Genomic DNA, 17,976 nt, shown 5'->3' with positions numbered 1-17,976 from the left:
CACACTGCACTAAAATCCTTTCTCTGTATCTGTCTCCCCCACTAGACTGTGAGATTCTTCCTCTGCGTCCCCAGAGCAAAGGCGGTCAGTCAATGTCAGTGGAACGGAACTGAGCTTTTGACCACTGAATGGCCAGTTAAGCTCTCTAGCCATGTCTCTGTATTTCCCCACATAGATTTATCTGTTCCTTCAATTATTTCATTCAGTAGGTATGTACTGAGTACCTCCTATGTGCCAAGCACTATTCTAGAAGAGTGGCCGATGAGGAAAGAGGAAAACTAGGCAAATGTGCTGTCCTGGAAACCAAGTAAAGAAGGCTTTCAAGGTTGAGGGGATGACCAACTGTGTTAAATGCTGCCAATAGGTCAAGTAAGATGAAGTCTGGGATGTGGCCATTGATATACCAATGTGAATATCACCAGTGACTTCAGCACTTCTGCTGATGTGGTCAGACAAGCAATCTGATTGGAGCTGTTTCAGAAAAGCACCAGGGCCCTGGAAGAGAACTGAAGAAAGCTGGTATAAAATTTTGCTATGAGGGGAGGTAAATAAATATATGGTTTTATTTTGCTATGTAGAGATTTTTATTTGCATGCAGTAAATATATCTATCTTTTCTGTCAAAGCTTCTGAGTTTCCTGTTTCAAGTTAGAAATGCAATGTCTGTGGACAGCAACTCCAGTATGAATTCTTCACAGTACATTTCTGAGACCTTCCCAATCTTGGGGGGTGGAGTGGGGAGAGGGGTCTCCCTCCTGATGTCAAAGGCTGTTTTTTCTCCCGGTAACCTCAAAACTGTGGCTGATTCAAAACTGGTATCCCCACATCTATGGTGGACCACAGCTACGTGTTTGACACCAAACCCTCATGTGGCAACCACTCTTCCTCCCTCCCTGGCAGAATATGGAAAAGACCAAAGGACCTGCCTCCCCCACAAGACCACTGGACCACACGGAGTAGGCCCATGAGGTGAGGTGACACAGATCCTCAAGGATACACTGAAGCAGCAGCAACAGGCATGACCATGTCTCATGCCCCCCTCCCCACCTTCATCCTCCCACAGAACACGACCACCCCACACGCTCAGGCCCAAACAGGAGAACATGGCACAGAAAGACACATCATTTCTCATAGAGCTCTATTGTGGCATATAATAATAGGTACTCTATATAAATTAAATTAAAAATAAAGCTCCAGCAGGTTGCACAGGTTGGCTGTTAATAAATATATCTCTGGGTAATTGTGCCCCAAGACCAGCTCACGACCACTCTCCCTCATCCAGAGAATTATACAAAAATAAATACAGGCTTGGGGGGGGGGGAGGGAGGACATGCCCAGTTCCTTTCTGAAAGTTATCTCACACCATCCACCTTGCCCTGTTCCCCTCCACTAGTGTCACCACAGGGAGCCCTGTGCCAACAAGACCTCAGGGACAGGAAGGTCTCTCTTCAGTAGGGCATCCTCAGAAGCAAAAGACCCCTCACTATATAGGCCACATGTACCATCTGAAGCCCCTGGGGGTGGTGCAGGGACTGCCTCTCCCCAGATCCCAGAGAGGGGAATGCCTGCTACTGCTGCTCCCCACAAGCAGCTCCTACGAGAACCAGGCCAGAGAGAGGCACAGTGCAAGCACCAGCAGGGACATACCACTGTTCAGAGCCACAGGGACAACTACCAACCCAGCCAGGACCCCCAGAGTCTGGGTCAAGGGCCCCCAGAGCTGGGGAGGCAATACACACACACATTCTGCAGGAGTTGCTAAGGTGGGTGACCTCTTTAGGGGCTCAAGGCTTGGGCCTGAACCCTTTTCATCCTGGGAGCTCACGTGGGGCCTGGCCAAACTGGAAGGGCAGACTTCAGCCCCCGAGGGACTAAGGTTGGTGAGACCTTGCCTCCATAGGGCTGGGGCAGCTGGTTCCTTGCCAGATATAGGAACGAGGCTGCCTGCCCACTCAGTGGTAAACTCCTTGCGGCCTTCTTTCCCACCCAGGGACCTAGTCACCCCAGCTGTCACCTTATTCATGTGCAAAGAATCAGTGTCCTTGCCCAACCCCTTTTCTGGAGCCCCAGCGAACTGACCCTCTGTACCCAGAACCACGGTGCTGTCACATCCCGAGCCCTCTGCCCACGGGAGCCACACATCTCCCATAGTGGCTACCACAGAATGGGCCCCAGAGAGGATTTCCGGAGGTGATTCCTTGGGGGTATCCCCTTCTGGACTGGAGGGTATAATGGAAAGCCCCTCTTCACCCTCCCCCTCCTCATCAGGATCCTCAGTGTCCTTGATAAGCTCCACACCACGCCCCAGCCGGGCATAGTGCAGTGTGATCTCCTCAGCCAGGGCACTGTTCAGAGCCCGCTCAGGGCCAGGCCACTTCAAGATCAGGTCGCGGTCCGTGAGTATGCCCAGGGGATGGCTGGGGGACACCCCCCCATCTGTGGGGCCCTCCCCACCACCTCCTATCCCACCTGCAGCCACAGCAGCCCGCAGGCGGCTCAGGTGAGACAGGTAGAGCTGCTCCAGCTCTTGGTCAATGGTGTCCTCGCCAAGCAGCTCCTCCAACCCACTCACGACCTCCAGACCCCCAGGGGGTTCATCCATAATGGCCCCCACGACGGAGTCCTTTCGGCCCCCTCCATTCTCTCTCGATACTTCCCACGTGGCCTCCACCTGTTGCTGGCTGGGTTCCAGGAGAGGCCCGGCTGCCCCCTCACTTGCATCGGGCCCTGAGGCCTGGTCCCTGGGGAAGCCACCCAGGCCAGAGTGAGAGGAAGAGGGGAGAATCCTGATGACTGGTGCCTGGGGGACCTCTGTGAAAGCCAAGGGCGGATTGCTTCTAGGAACGTCACCTTCCTCTGGGGGTTTGCCAGTCACTGTAACTTCAGGAACCTAGAGCCATTGGGAGGGGGCAGGGCAGGAGGGGAGAGAAAGGGAAAGGAAAGAAGTAGAGGAGGGGTTGGGACAAGCAGAGACAGTGAGAGCTGGTGACAGCCCACACCCAGCCCCACAGGTGTTTCCAAATAAACACTCCTTAAGGAGCCCTCTATAATTCTCCAAACTCGAAAGACTATGTCATCTGTATTAAAATAACACAATCAGATGTAGGAAAAGGGGGCTTCTTGCAGATCATAAAGCTAAGGAATTCCGTGAGCACCAATGTTTGGTGAATGGCTGTCAGTAAATATTGTTGGTTGGTGTCCAAAACATATCTAGAATATCCATATGTGTTCATGTGTTTTCTCTTTTAAAGCAAATTTATTTTGGGGCACCTGGGTGGCTCAGTCGGTTAAGCGTCCGACTTTGGCTCAGGTCATGATCTTGCGGTTCGTGGGTTTGAGCCCCACGTCGGGCTCTGTGCTGACAGCTCAGAGCCTGGAGCCCGCTTCGGATTCTATGTCTCCCTCTCTCTTTGCCCCTCCCCAACTCATGCTCTGCCCCCCCCCCGCCCCTCCCCTGCTTGTGCTCTCTGTCTCTCAAAACTGAATAAATGTTAAAAAAAATAATTAAAACAAATTTATTTTGACAAGGCCTAGCAACAATGACCAATCTAGCAGCAACAAAAACATCTAGCACCCAGATCTTGATTTCTAAATACCATTCTCCACTAAAAGGAACCAGAGCTTTTTTAAATAAATGGCTGCTTTCAGGTGTGAGGCAGGGAAAGCCCAAGATGAGTCTAGGCCATACTGTCATTCCACCGTGTAAGGAAGTATTCAAAGAAGGATGGGGAGTGGGTTCACAAGGAATCTGGAACCAATGTAAGTAAGTTCACACTGACCAGAGATAGTTCAATTCAAGCATCAAAACAAATAAATGCAATGGATTGAAACTTATTAAATATGTTTAAAATTCATGAGTTAATAATACCCCAAAACCAAAAATCCTTTAATTGGTCACCCTTGGAGAAGTTCATTACTTCTGAAAACTGGTAAACAAAAGGGAAAAAATTAAGTATTTATACAGCTTTTTCAGCATAAACTATATACCCTCAAGGTAGCCAAATGGCTGATACGAGAAAGTTTTTTTTTAGAGAGGAATTCCAGTTAATAAATGAAATGGGAATAAGAGAATTCAATAGAGCCCCATTCTAGTTAAATTAGTTTAATAATAATAGATTATATTTAATAAATCAATTGAACAAAATTGATAGTTAAATAAATTAATTCAATTTAATAGAGCATACCAATTAAATGGAATTAATATATTAATAGAATAAGAAAGGTGTTTCCACATGAATACAATCAGCCAAAACCAGACTGTGGGAAACTCTAAAGGACAAACAAGGTTTCTTCAACAAACAAATTGCCAGAAAAAGTGGGGGAGATTTAAAAATCTAAAAAGACTCATCAACTAAATGCAATGTGTTGACCTGGTTTGGGTCTCACAATGCCTATGAGATAAGGAAATTTGAACACTGATCAAATATTTCATGATACTAAAGATTGACTGTTAACTTCCTGAGGCATGATGTTGCATCAAGTGTATGTGGTTTTTTTATGAGTGCTTAATTTTCTGAGATACAAACTGAAGTCTTTATGGATAAGATAATGCCTGGATTTTTTTTCCAAAATAATTCCATAGGAAATGGGGGAGAGGGAGTAAGGAAAAAGTAGGAATGGACAAGTGCTGAAATTTGTTGAACCTGGGTGATGAATGTATGTGTGTTCATTATACTAGTCTCTTTACTTCTCTGTATGTTTGAAAATCTTTGTACTAAAAAGTTAAAACACACATACACATACACAGTAACATACATCTCCAGAATCTCTCTCTATATATCCCTGCCAGCACCGCACCGCTTGCCTGGATCACTGCAGTAGGCTCCCCCTCACCGTCCCCCTGCTCCTGCCCTCACCCTTACAGCCTATTTCCCTCACAGCAGCCAGAGGGAGCCTGTTAAATCCTGTTAGATCATGGCCCTCCTCTGCTCACGACCTTTCTGTGGCTCTTCCATCACTCAGAGTAAAATCAGAGCTCTCTCCATGGCCCATGACACCCTACACAATCTGTCCCCCACCCCCTGTCTGACCTCACCCCCTGCTGCTCCCCCCTCCTGGCCACTGCTCCTTGCTGTTCCTCACACACATTCGTCATGGCCCTGCCAGGGGACTTCGCACCTGCCCGGGATGTTCTTCCCCTAGTTATCTGCATGGCTCACTTTCACCCTCTCCAGATCTTTGCTCAAATCTCACCACTAAGGACTCCCCTGGCCACTGGATCTAAACTCACAAAACTTCCCTCCACCCGTGTGTGTGTGGCTGTGTCTCACCCGTGCACATACCATACACACACACACACACACACACACACTCCCCACCCATCCCTTAATTTTTTTTTCCTTAGCACTCATCATCATCTAAAATACCCTACATTTTGGGGCACCTGGGTGGCTCAGTGGGTTGAGCATCTGACTCTTGATTTTGGTTCAGGTCATGATCCCAGGGTCATGGGATTGGCCCCCACATCGGGCTCTGTGCTGAGCATGGAGCCTGCTTAAGATTCTCTCTCTCTCTCTCTCTCTCTCTCTCTGTCTCCCTCTGCCCCTCTCCTCCATTCTTGCTCTCTAAAAGAATTTTTAACCTTCTAAAAAATAAAATAAAATAAAATGCCATATATTTTAACTATTATTTTGTTTTGTCATGTCTCACTCCACTAAAATGCTAGTAAGCCCCATGAAGACAGCGTTTTTGGTCACTACCATATTCCCAGCATCCATAACTGCTTGGCACAGAGCAAGCAGTCAATAAATATTTGCTAAATTAACAAATGACATTTCTATAAGTTCAAGTGAATAACTGCACCCTACTCCTCCGCCATCAGGTTCTGATTTGCAAGGGGGGACTCCCTCCGACCTAGGATAGACCTAGAGCAAGTCAGTCCCCACCACCCAGTCTCCCATTGGGCTGTCCATCCACAGGCTGCCAGAGCCTACTTACCTGAAGTGTCATCTGAGGCCATGGACGGAGAGGGGTGGGGGCCACCAGGGGACCCAATGACTCCTGGACATTAGGGCGTTCTGTTGGAGATAAGAGAAGGGCAGCATTGGGGTGAGGCAGGTGTCCGAGCAGGCCCGGTTTAGTTAAGTAAATCTGGTCTTTTGGCCACTTGGCAGTTTTGCCTCTGAAGCTTTCTGTGCTAGTCTAAGGCAGAGAGCACCTCTTAATTTGTAAGAAAGAAAACAGGGAGAAAGAAAGAAATGGTAGGGGCGCCTGGGTGGCTCAGTCGCTTGAGCGTCCGATTTTGGCTCAGGTCACGATTTCATGGTCCATGGGTTCGAGCCCCATGGCAGACTCTGTGCTGACAGCTCGGAGCCTGGAGCCTGCTTCGGATTCTGTGTCTCCCTCTCTCTCTGGCCCTCCCCCGCTCATACTCTCTCTCTCTCTCAAAAAGTAAACATTTAAAAATGTTTCAAAAAGAAAGAAATGGCTAAAACCCCCAAAGCCTGCCAATTGCTTACCCACAGCAGGGGGGTTATCATCGGTGTTCTTCATCCTCAGCTCTTCCTCATTAGGCCTGTGGGACAAAAGGGAGAATGCATGGATCTGATGTCCCCAGAGGCCAGTCCTGCCACCCACTGGCACCTTCTGAGCCTCTGTGGTGGCCCACCCTCATGTGACAGTGGCTGTTTTCCCTTCTGCCACCTCTTTTTATCCCCTGATTAGAAAAGCCCTACGTGCTCACTCTAGAAGTTTTATGAAACACAGGAAAGCAGAAAGAAGCAGGGAAAGAAGTCACACATCAGCCAAAGGCAACTGCGATTACCATTTTGGAAAATTTCATTGCAGAGTCAACGAAATCCCTTAGATTCTGCAGACATAATTTCACAGCTGGCTTTGTCCATTTAGCAGTAATAAGCATCACTAATACACTTTTGCAAACGTTTGCAATGGCTGTTTACCATCATATAGGCTCACCATAATGTATGTACCCATTCCCATCCTACTGAGCAACTAACTTGTTTCCTTCGTTTTGCTCTCACAAAGCAGGCTACAGCAGACATTGTTGGGCATAGCTTTATGAACATGTTGGATCGTTTCTGTAGGGTATATTCCCAGTTGTAAAGGAACCCACTTTTTCCAAGAAAGGGCAGGTGAAGACTGTAGGACTCGGAAAGCAGCAGAGGGGAGAAAGGAAGCAACTGGAGAACAGGATGGAGGCCAGCAGAAAAAGGAAGTAACCCAGGCTCACAAAGGCCGGGGTCCCTCCACCAACCCTCCACCCATCACCATGTCAGCCTCACAGGCCACTTAACCTCTCAGAGCCTTAACCTCCTCACCTTAAAACAGAGCACAGGAGAGCCAGGATGTGCACACCAGGCACAGGGCAGTCAAGAGAAATGAAGACATCAAGCCAGACACCAGGGCCTGGCACAGAGCAGGGGTGGATCAACTATAGATATCTACTAGTGTTGGTCCTCCTCCACCAGGCAAGTCAGGCCCGAGGTCTAAGTGGCATAAGCTAAGTGTATTTCAGCCAGCCTCTGCCAGGGGGGTGGGGGTGGGTTACAGGGATCACAGAGAAATCACTGTTCTCATTCTCAGAAATGAGTATCAAATGTTTATACATTAAGGCAAATGAGAGGGAAGCATTAACAAAAACATGTGCAGGGACGGAGAGGAGCTGAGGCAATGGCTCCGACCTTTTTCTTCTAAAAGGTAATATGATGATGTTGACATTTCTGCAGATGGTTGCAACTTTTTGAAAACAATCAGTGACCTCACAAAAACCAAGTACCACTAACTGACCTGAATATAATACTTACTATGATGTGAGGCACTGTTCTGTGTGCTTCACATACGTTAATTTAATCCTCACAGCAATCCTGAGGTAGGTACTTTTAATCCTCTGAAGTAGGCAGTATTATCTTCACCTCACAGATGATGAAGCAGAAAGCCAAGTAAACGGCTCAAGGTCATGCCGCGAGGATTGAAACCTAAGCCTTCCAGCTCCTATGTCTAAATCTGTGCTCTTGATCAACCAACTGCTACTTCCTGGACGAGGGAAACTGGGGTCTTACCTCAACCCCATCTCTGATCCTTTCCAGAAGTAGATGGGGGTAGCAATAATAGACAAGATCTCTCCCTCTTCTTTCATTCAGGCTTTTCTTTGAACCTGTTTTTTGCCCATATATTCATTCCCAGTTTCCCTGCCATCTTGGGACATGTGGCTAGGAGACCACCAGACACAGAAGTGGCTGAAAGATGCCTCAGGGAGGAAATCTGAACCAGGTACATGGATCTAGAGTCTGGAAGCTCCAGAAGGAACCATCTGTCTTTCTCCATGGACTATGGCTCATGCATCCCACCAAAAGCATTTGAATCTGAATATTACAAGGCCCTGGAGCGAGTGACTCTGGAAGCCCAGCCACTAACGCCTGAGCATCACAGATAAAAAAAAAGGGGGGATTTGGAACAAACCAGCTTGGTCCTACACCAGTCCCCCAGTAAGTTTAAAATCCACGTCTTTGGACTTGTGGCCTAACACAATTTCTACTGACTTGCTGGCATCGTCCTCCATTAGATAAAATGTCATCTTCCTAGGATCTTCTAAAGCAAGCCTCTTCAAGAAGACCCACAGACACACAGAGGGGCAGCTCTCCCTCCCAGGGGCAGGACCAGGCAAGCTGTCCCCTGTCATGTGGCCCAGTGCTGACATGCACAGCAACCAGGCTTCTAAATACCACTCCGGGGTCCTAGATGTATGTGAGAGAGAAAAGCAGGAGGAAAAGAAAGAGCTCCACAGTTCAGTTGAAGGGAGAAGAGAGAGAAGAAAAACAAATACAAAACAAATCCCTCAGCCCCCAGAGCATCTCTTCCGCAGCTGAGGAGCGTGAGAAGAGGGGGAACATCCAAAAATCAGGTCAAGCAATTCAGCCGATCCCAAGATGCACAAAGTCAGCAGAAGTACATAGGTCACTCTCCCTACCTCTGAAGTCAGAGACATGAAAGCAGAAGGCACAAGCTTTTATTGTTCATCTCCTCCAACGTGGGCCCTTTTCATTGATACACCAAGTCATTTGAAAACCGTCACATCTATCCTTCAAAGCAACACCCTTCCCTTTTTACAAATGCGGAAACTGAGGCTCAAGGAACCATGTCTCTACACCCACTAACTACACACCACGCTGATAACAATCCAAAGAGGGCTCCATTTTGAAGACAGTGTTTGAAACTGTGGGCTGAAACAAAAAAAAAAAAAAGAAACTAAGTATCTTTGAACTGTCTTTCACAGTAAACATTCAGGGGCAGCTATGACTTTAATCAAAAGGAGGATAGTAAGAGAAATGGAGTACAAGTGTGTACTGACTCATTGATCAGTAACAGAGAAGAGGGCTTCTCAGAAAAATGGGGAGGGAGGAGATTAAGAACAAAACTGTACCTCCAGGGTGCTTGCTAATTTTCGAGAAGGAAACCTGCTCTTTTGGCACTAGCCCCACAAATGCCACGTGGTATCTGCTCAAGGGCAGTGGGCAGTAGCGGGCCGGGGAAAGGCCTGGGAACCCCTTGGGATGCATCCTTTGGGTGTTCTCGAGAACTAGTCAATACAGCACAGCCTAGAAGGAGCCACGCCGGGCCTGCGTGCCAGCCTCCTGGGGGTGAAAATTCCTCCTGCAGTCAGGAAACTCGGTGACCACTCACCTCAGATGGCACCCGGGGAGACCAGAAGGTGAGATTTCAGAAAGAGGTGCCATTGGCCCCAGCCTGGGCCAGCAGAGACACAACCAAAAAAAAAGTGCATTGCCAGAGGCAGAGAGCAAGAGAGGGCTGACAACCCCCAAAGGAGAGGAGCAAAGCAGACTTTCAATGAGCAGTCACATCTCTGCCAGCACCGCCCCAAGTCCTCCGTGAGCACCCCAACGCTGTTTTCAAAGAACTTGGCCAGCCCAAAGTGGGTCATGAGCTGACACCCAGAGGGAAAGTCAGCAGACCCCAGCTCCCATGCAGTCAACTAGAAGAGAACGCTGACTCTCCAGGGGTCGGGTGGCTTCAGAAACCTGCCCTCCGATACTTGGAATTCCGGTTCCAAGCCATCTGCTTTCTGAAAAGAACAGGGTTTGAAGCGGCTGTGAAAGCCACCATATTATGTGGGGCACCGCTCTGCCTTCCCCAGCCACACTGTGTGCTGGTGTCAACCCTGGGACTTAACAGCCCATCCAGCAGGGTGGAGGGAGAGCTGTTTATCTGTGCTATGAGCTTCTTTTACAGCAATGACTTTATTCATTTGGCCGTGACCCACAATAAGAAATACATTTTACATTGTAACCCAGCAACACCCATACATGTGTGAATATACATACTTACACAGAACTGAAAAGCAGTTGTTCTTTGAATGAAACACTTACCTTCACTACATGTTGTGATGCACACTGATTATTTCCTATGCTAGTTCTTTTTCTTTAATATTTGTTGGAACCCAGGAAATGGATTTCCCATCTCAGTAAGGAGTCAGGACATGTAATTTTGAATAGCCTCAGCTCTGCCACCTACCAGCTGTGTGACCTGGAGCAAGTTATATAACCTCTCTATGCCTCAGTTTCCTCATCTGCGAAGAAGGTATAATGGTAATACCTACCTCAGAGGGCTGCTGGGTGGATTAAGAAAATAGTGGGAAATTGCTTATGAAGTGCTAACAAACAGTAATCCCCTCCAAATTTCCACCAAGGGAAACTGAGGCTCTGAAAAGGAAAGCAACTTGCCCAGCAATGCCCAGCTGGTAAGACGCACCACCCGGCCTGGTACAGCAGTTAAGAACTGGAGAACTAGAGCGGGACCACCCTAGCTCAGATCCCGGCTCCTCCACTTCTATAGTGTGTGGCCTCAGTCCACTTCCTTAACCATGATGGCCTACCAATTTCCTGTGGAGTCAAAGATGATCACTTTCTCACTAAACCCTCACTTTCCAAACAACTAAGATGGCCCTTGGCCTGTCCTGTTTCAACTGTAATTGTTCTAGTTTCCCCTAAGACTACAAACTCAGATAGCAAGTTGGGTCCCCATCCATTCAGCAACGGGGGACCTAAAAATCATTTGAGGTCTCACTGCACATCAGCCCAGTGACAGACCCTGGAGACACAATGGTGAGCACACTCAACTAGGAAGCTTACAATTTCATGTAGAGGAAGACATTTAAAAAAATAACTCACACTCATTCTTTCAACAAACATTTATTGAGCACCTTTAAGTGCCAGGCACTGTGGCAGGCCCTGTAGGAATACAGTGGTGAACAAAAGCAGACCATGTCCCTACCCCTCACGGAGCTTACAGTCTAAGAGGGCAGAGAGGGTCGTCCAGTAATCCCCTAATGAAGGTCTAACTACAAACTGAGGTCAGTACCTTCAGGAAAGGAAGAATGCCCTAGAACAAAGGGCCCTGGCCTAGACTCCAGGGTCAGGATGGGCTTAGGATGCGTAGAAGGAAGATAAGCAAGGGATGGGTAGGGGAGAGGCCACTCAGGAACACCATTGGGGAGGTGATGGATTCAGTCTCAAACAAGGGAGGCACCTTTGGGACATCAGCCAAGTGGAGACATGGAGTTTGGCTATGTGAGGCTGAAGGAAAGAGCAAGGAGAAGGGCCAGAAAGTTAAGAGGAAAAGCAGCAGAGCGTGGTCCCAAGGCAAAGGAAGACAGTGTTTTAAGTAGGAGTGCTCAACCACTTCAAAAAGAAAGCCAAAAACCACCTATGGAATCTGTAGATGTGGGGGGCTGAAGCAAATGGAGGAGAGAGTAGGCAACTCTTTAGAGGAGGGTCAGCAATGAAGGGGAGGGAGGTGATTAGGTGCTGGCCGGGAGTAGCAGGGTCAGGGGTAGGGTCAAAGGACAAGTTTTTAAGACAGTAGACACACTGGCATGTACAAAGGCTGAAATAGAGGATCAGTGAGGAGGGCGGTGAAAAGCTGCCAGGAAAGGGTCAGGTTCTGGAGCAAGTGGCAGAAAACAGAAGCCAGGGCACAAGTTGGGGAACTGGCCTGAGGGGAGGAAAATGGTACCCTCCTCCCCTGTAACACAAGGGAGGGAACTTAGTTTGCAGGCTTTGGGGGCTGCAAGTTGTGGGGAGTTCCATTCTTATGACCTCATTCTGTTTCTTGAAGCAGGAAGTAAATTCTGAAGGTAAAGAACATTTGAGTCACATCAAGGTGGAGACAAGAGTGGATCAGAAAAATATAATAGGACTTCCAGGCAGGGTAGGAAATGATCCTAAATTGGTGGCAACATACAGCTGTTCTGCCATGTGACTGACATTCTCCAGCTGGACTTGCCTATTTGGCTGTCTGTGCTATAACAACTTTGGGGCCTGAAGATGTTGGAATGGACAGGCTTCCCAGAGGAAGTACTCTTAGAACTGAAGGATCAAAATGAGGAGACTACAAGGAGCACAGGACCAACATTCCTGGTGATGGAAACGGCAAGGGCAAAGGCCCTGAGGCAGGAAGGGGTAAGGTACCTTGTTAAGAGCGCAGTGACAGGACCTCAGAAGGCAGAGGACAGTGTGAGACTAGTAGCGGTGTGGGCCAGACTGCGGGACAGGGCAGGGGGTTCTTGAAGGTCATGCTAAAGCTTTCTTGGTCTTTATTTTTAAGAGGAATAGGACACCCCTAAGGGTGCTAAGCCAAGGCACACCAGGAGGACTCCTCCTGACCCAGCCCTAGGACTCTGGACTCTGGGAGCCTCAGTTTGCTCATCCAGGAAAGAGGGGTAAAAACAGTCTCTCTCCCAAGGAATGTTTTGAAAGGATTAGATGAGGACTGTGCATGCAAACCCTCGGCAAAATGCCCAACACAGAGCAGCGGCTCCACCAAGACTCATACAAGCCCTCGGTACCTGCCTCTCCCACCCAGTTCTACCATTAAACCCTTTGACATCTTAGCGTCAGTCTGCAGCTTTTTCCCCGATTGAACCTAGCACTGTGCCCAGCACATAGTAGGCCCTCAACAAATGCTTGTTGATGGATCATCTCCGAGCCGAAGGGTTATCAAAAGCCTGGTCCAGCGATCCAAAGAATGTGGCCATTTCGGTTTCTGAGCTGTATCCCAGTGGCTACCCAAGACTTGCCCTGTGCCTGGTGCACACCACACAGTGGGCCTGTAGCCAACACTTCTGAACTAGGAGCTCTCTACTGTGGGGCGCCTGCAGGTTAAGCCTATCCCCTGAGATCGGCTACAAGCTACCATTTCCCAAGAGGGCTGGGTCGCAGGGGGCAGCTGTTCTTCAACAGCGCTCCAAGTCACCAGAAGCACACGGCTTTTAAAATGATAATAAGTTGAAATGTACTCGCCAAGGAAGCCACCGACCTACAAAGAAAATCTTACCGCTGATCTTGCAATGAGCAGCAACCTCCCCTTTGCAAGAGCTGAGATCAAAAGATAAAGAAGCTATCCAAAAGCCATCTGCCCACTTAAAATAATATCACAAGTCATGTTAGGAACCACAGACCTGGGGCCAGATACCAAAACAATTGTCTGAACGGGCTGCTTCAATTTCTCCTTAAAACCACCCATGTATTTTAAAAGAAAAACACCCTCCCCACCCACCTTGGCCCTGTGAGCTTTTGATTTCTCTGTTCTCTTCCTCTTACACTCCAAGATGACCAAACTGTTACCCAAACTGCTGCATCTTACAGACAGGGCTCCCATGACAGCCACCTGGGAAGACAACTTAGGAAATGACAGAAATGAAGATGATTCTGGGGCACTGGAACCACTCGAAACCTTGATCTGGGTGATCTCTACACAAGAACATGCATACGTAAAAATCCACTGAACCCTACACTTAAGAGCAGTATGCCTTGTATAGGTATGCCTCAAAAAATCAAAGAGAGAGAGAGACAGAGAGAGAAAGAGAGACAGAGACAGAGGCAGGGACAGAGAGAACAGTTAAAAGGAAAGCATGACCTGCTGGGAACACTGGGAGTGAAATGCAGAATTTTCCCTGAACCTGGTCAGACCTTCCAGAGTAGGAAAAAAATATGCCCCCAGCATGTCCTCCCTGGTCCTGTCACTCACTAGCTGAGTGGACTTGAGCAAGCTGGCTCACCTCCCTGAGCTACCTCAGTCTCCTTTCTTAAACGTGCATAATCATAGCACCTATACCACACAGCATGCACAGCAGGGCTCAGGAGGGAACAGACTTGAAGCTCTCAGCGCAGAGATCAGTAAATGCTGGCCACTGTTATCTTTCACAGCTACCACCGCACTTCAGTACCTTGCCCATGTTCACTGCATCCAATCCAACCAAAGTGACTGTCATTCCCCTTTAGCAGATGAGAAAACTGAGGCTTACAGATGAAGAAACTGAGGCAAGGCCACACAGCAGGTGACAGGCAGAGCAGCATTTGGGAGGGGTATCCAAAGAACTGTACGTGTGATTCCCTAAATACAAATATAAACACTACCTAACACTTTCTGGCACGACTATGAGCCACGTTCAGTTCCGAGGGCTTTTACTCATCTCCTGTGAAGTAGGGGTTATAATTATCTGTTTTCCAGATGAGGGTATTGAGGCACAGTGCAGTCAAATGAGTTAGCCAAGCTCACAATGCCAACAGATGGCAGGGCTGCAATTTGAACCGAAGCACTCTGATGTCAGAATCCACCCTCTTAACACTGTAAGGAAAGGCCTGCTGCCTGCCCCCTTTAAACTAAGTCTCAGGTTACTATGGAGCTCACAGGTCAGTAAGTGGGTGCTTGCCTGCTTGCTCACATACCCAGACACATCTGCCCACCAGCCCCAAGCTAGACCTTTCTGAACCACTCACTCACAGCCTAAGGCCTTGCCAGGACCACAAACATCTTGCTGCAACCAGAGGCTTCTGATCAAGCATATACAAGGTCCCAAACGCATTTTCCCATCCCCATTTCCAGTCCTCCCAGAAGCAGGGAAATGTATGCACTTCCCACAGGTGCACAGAAACTACTTACCCCAGGCTAGACTCAGGTGACCCCCTCCAAAGAATCAGGCCTAGCTGCTACCCTCAAAGAACTCTTAGTTTGATTGAGAAAACCTAGTCTCCTATCAGGGCCTCCTGGGATTAACTGGTTCCTTCTCCCAGGCTCTGAATGGCCACAGGCAAAAACGAAGGAGGAGAGCTTCAAGTCCAGGCCCACCTGGTTCTGCCTCTGCCAGAGCCACTGCCTCCCTGGGAGAGCATGGACTCAGCCCCTCAATCCTGCAGGAGGCCTTACACTAGATTAGAACTTAACAGTAAAGAGATGCACAGGCTTCAAGGTCAGTGGTGGTGGAACTGGAAAAGCCAGGCGCCATCACTTCCTCAACCAGTTTCTCCCTCTGGGTCCCTGGTTTGCTGCTCTGTCAAATGGGGATCAGATTCCCTGTCCCCACTGGCAAGGCCCTTGGTGCACACTACCATGTCACTGAAGTTCTGTCCACTCCCACACACTGCTCATCATTCATGCCAAGCTCACTCTCACTCAGGACCTTTGTACTCACTGTTCCCTCTGCCTGGGAACACCCTTGCTCCCATATGTGTGCATAACCACTCCTCTTTTATCATTCAGGACTCAGTTGAAATGGCAACTCCTTGGAAAAGTTCTCCCAGTTCCCTTTTCTACAAACTTTCTCCCCTCCACTCCATATCTGTGCATGACTCTTCTTATGATCATCAAAGACTCACCTCCTTAAAGGCCTTCCCTGAACACTCTAAAGCAGCTATTCCCTCCAAACTATCCCCTTTTTTCGCTTTCCTCTCAGCAACTAATCTTATCCCTATGTATCTTATCTGCTGGCCTGTTTTTCTTCAAACCGTCTCCAATAGGAGCCTGTATGATCCTTGAGGGCAGGGAAGAGGTCTGTCTTGTTCAGGGCTTTACAGTGGAATTCAATAAATGAATGAATGAAACCCCAGTAATTAAAACAGAGCCTAGCATATGTTTGGCCTCTATTACTCTTTGACTAGCTGACTGAATGCGCCCTCCTCCCTGTCCTGGAGAGCAGGCCTGCAGGGTTCCTGGGTCGGGATGCTCGTCCTCCATCCCAGACACAGCCTTGTGTTGGCGGAGGTGGCGCTGGCAGACATTACCTGCGCCTCACCGGCTTCATGCAGCTCTTCAGCTGCCTGGCCTCAGCCTCCACGGGACCCTGGCACTCGGGCTGTGGCTCCAGCTGCTGCAGCTGCTGCTGCTGGGGCAGCCCTTCAGCATCAGTGGGTGTGGGAGCGGGTGCGATCCGGAGCAGAACTGTGTAGTTGCGGCCGTGGTTGTTGGCCCAGAAAGTGCCCTCGGGGGTCTCATAGCGCACCACGAAGTCCAGGCGCGCCCCATCGCCCGCGCCCTCAGCAAAGGGCAGCTGGAAGGCAAAGCGGTCAGTGCGGCCGCCATCGTCGGGCGAGGAGGCGGACGCCTGGCCAGGGCCCAAGCCCAGGCCCAGGCCGGGATCCAGGATGGGATCTCCTGCTCCTGGTCCTCCCGCTCCTGCCCCCGGTGGGCTGCGCGGGACGTAGCGCGCTGGATGGTCGCAGAAGGAAGCCCAGCCGTCGTGTGAGGCCCGCACGTGCACCGCCTTCTCGAAGGAGCGGTTCAGCACACGTACCAACCCGCGCAGCACCGGCGGGCGTCCCCCAGGCACCCACACCCCGGCACCCCCGGGGACCGCTCCAGGAGGCGGCAGCAGCGCCTCCAGCTCCACCATGACGCGCCCCAAGCGCTCCAGACGGCCCGGCGCAGGCGGCAGCGAAAATGTGGGCACCAGGTAAAACCCCCCGCCAGCGGGGACGGGGCACAGCGGCGAGGGCTCAGGGCAAGCTTCCTCTTCCTCCTCCCCTTCATCCCCATCCTCGCCATCGTCGTCCTCGTCAGCCCCGCCGCCGTCGCCATCTTGCCCGGCCGCCGCCGCCATCTTGCCCGCCCCGGGCCCGCCCCACGGCCGGTAGCGGCGCAGCTGCGCCAGCGGCAGCCCCAGGGCCTCGTCGGCGAACAGCACTCTCCGCGGGGCCACCGCTGCCTCAACTGAGGTGCGGGGCTCGCCCGCAGCCGGCGAGGGGGGCGCGGGATGCCGCAGCGGGGGCTCCACAGGGGCCGGGCGCGCCATATCGGCGGCGGCGGCGGCACCGACGGCACGGGTGGCGGGACCGGCGGGGGCAGGGCCTGGAAGGGCGGGCAGCCAATGGGAAGGCCAGCGCGAGGGGGTTACGGCTCACGGGGGGCGTAGGCGGCGAGATGGAGACAGGTATAGCAGAGAGCCAATGGGGAGCCGCGCCCGGATGACGTAGCGGTGACTCAAGTGCAGGAGAAGCACGCAGCCAATGAGAATGCCCGAGAGTGGGCGGTGCAGGAGGCGGGATGGTCGGGGAATCAATGGAGGGGGAAGCTAAATAGGTGTGGTGCGAGGCCCGGGATGAAAAGAGCAAAAGTAGGAGAGGTAGTGGAGGAGCGGGAGCGGCATGTGGGCGAGGGGGAAAATGGAATGATTACAGGCGATGGGGGCAATGGGGAGCGAATGGAGAGGCCCGAAAAGTAGGAAATCCCTTAGTTGCGTAGGCGATGGGACGCGAAGACAGAAACTGCAAATAGCCAATGGGGAGCCATGCGCCTGTTGCGTAAAGGAGATGACGATAAGATAATAGCTACAGCGAGCCAATGGGGAGTCTTGTGAGCTTGCACTATACCTTCAGGAGGCGATGCCAGGGCTGAACTAGCTAATGCAAAGGCTAGAAAGAGACCAAGGGGCGGTGTTAGAGCGGCCTCGGAGGCGGGACTGGAGAGGCAGGCCCAATGGAAGTGGACCATGGAGGCGGGAGCCAGGAAGATATTGATGGCGGATAGCCAATGAGAGAGCCAGACTGAAGGCAGTTAAGCCCTCAAAGGGCGGTGCTAGCATGAAATAAACCAATGCCAAGGCTAGAAAGCGTAGCGGGACCGCAGGACTCGGAGGCGGGACGAGAAAGAGCAGAGCCAACCGGGATGTTGTAGGTTGTGTGAAGGAGGGGATGAACAGCCAATAATAAGGAGGCCAGAGGAGGGGACG

The 17,976-nt window shown here is 50.4% G+C and overlaps 1 protein-coding gene across 1 annotated transcript; it reads right to left on the bottom strand.

Moving 5' to 3' along the window:
- Window positions 1–525: 525 nt before the first annotated feature.
- Window positions 526–17,051, bottom strand: PPP1R3F (protein phosphatase 1 regulatory subunit 3F). The gene is made up of 4 exons (XM_007099352.2): window positions 16,034–17,051; window positions 6,458–6,513; window positions 5,937–6,016; window positions 526–2,889 (listed from the first exon to the last, which is right to left on the bottom strand). The coding sequence occupies exons 1-4, from the start codon at window positions 17,038–17,040 to the stop codon at window positions 1,594–1,596; spliced, it is 2,439 nt and encodes an 812-aa protein (XP_007099414.2). The 5' UTR covers window positions 17,041–17,051; the 3' UTR covers window positions 526–1,593.
- Window positions 17,052–17,976: the final 925 nt, after the last annotated feature.

This window comes from Panthera tigris, chromosome X (assembly GCF_018350195.1).
Source record: "Panthera tigris isolate Pti1 chromosome X, P.tigris_Pti1_mat1.1, whole genome shotgun sequence".
In the NCBI taxonomy this organism is placed as follows: Eukaryota; Metazoa; Chordata; class Mammalia; order Carnivora; family Felidae; genus Panthera; species Panthera tigris.
This window is presented reverse-complemented; position numbering and strand designations above follow the sequence as displayed.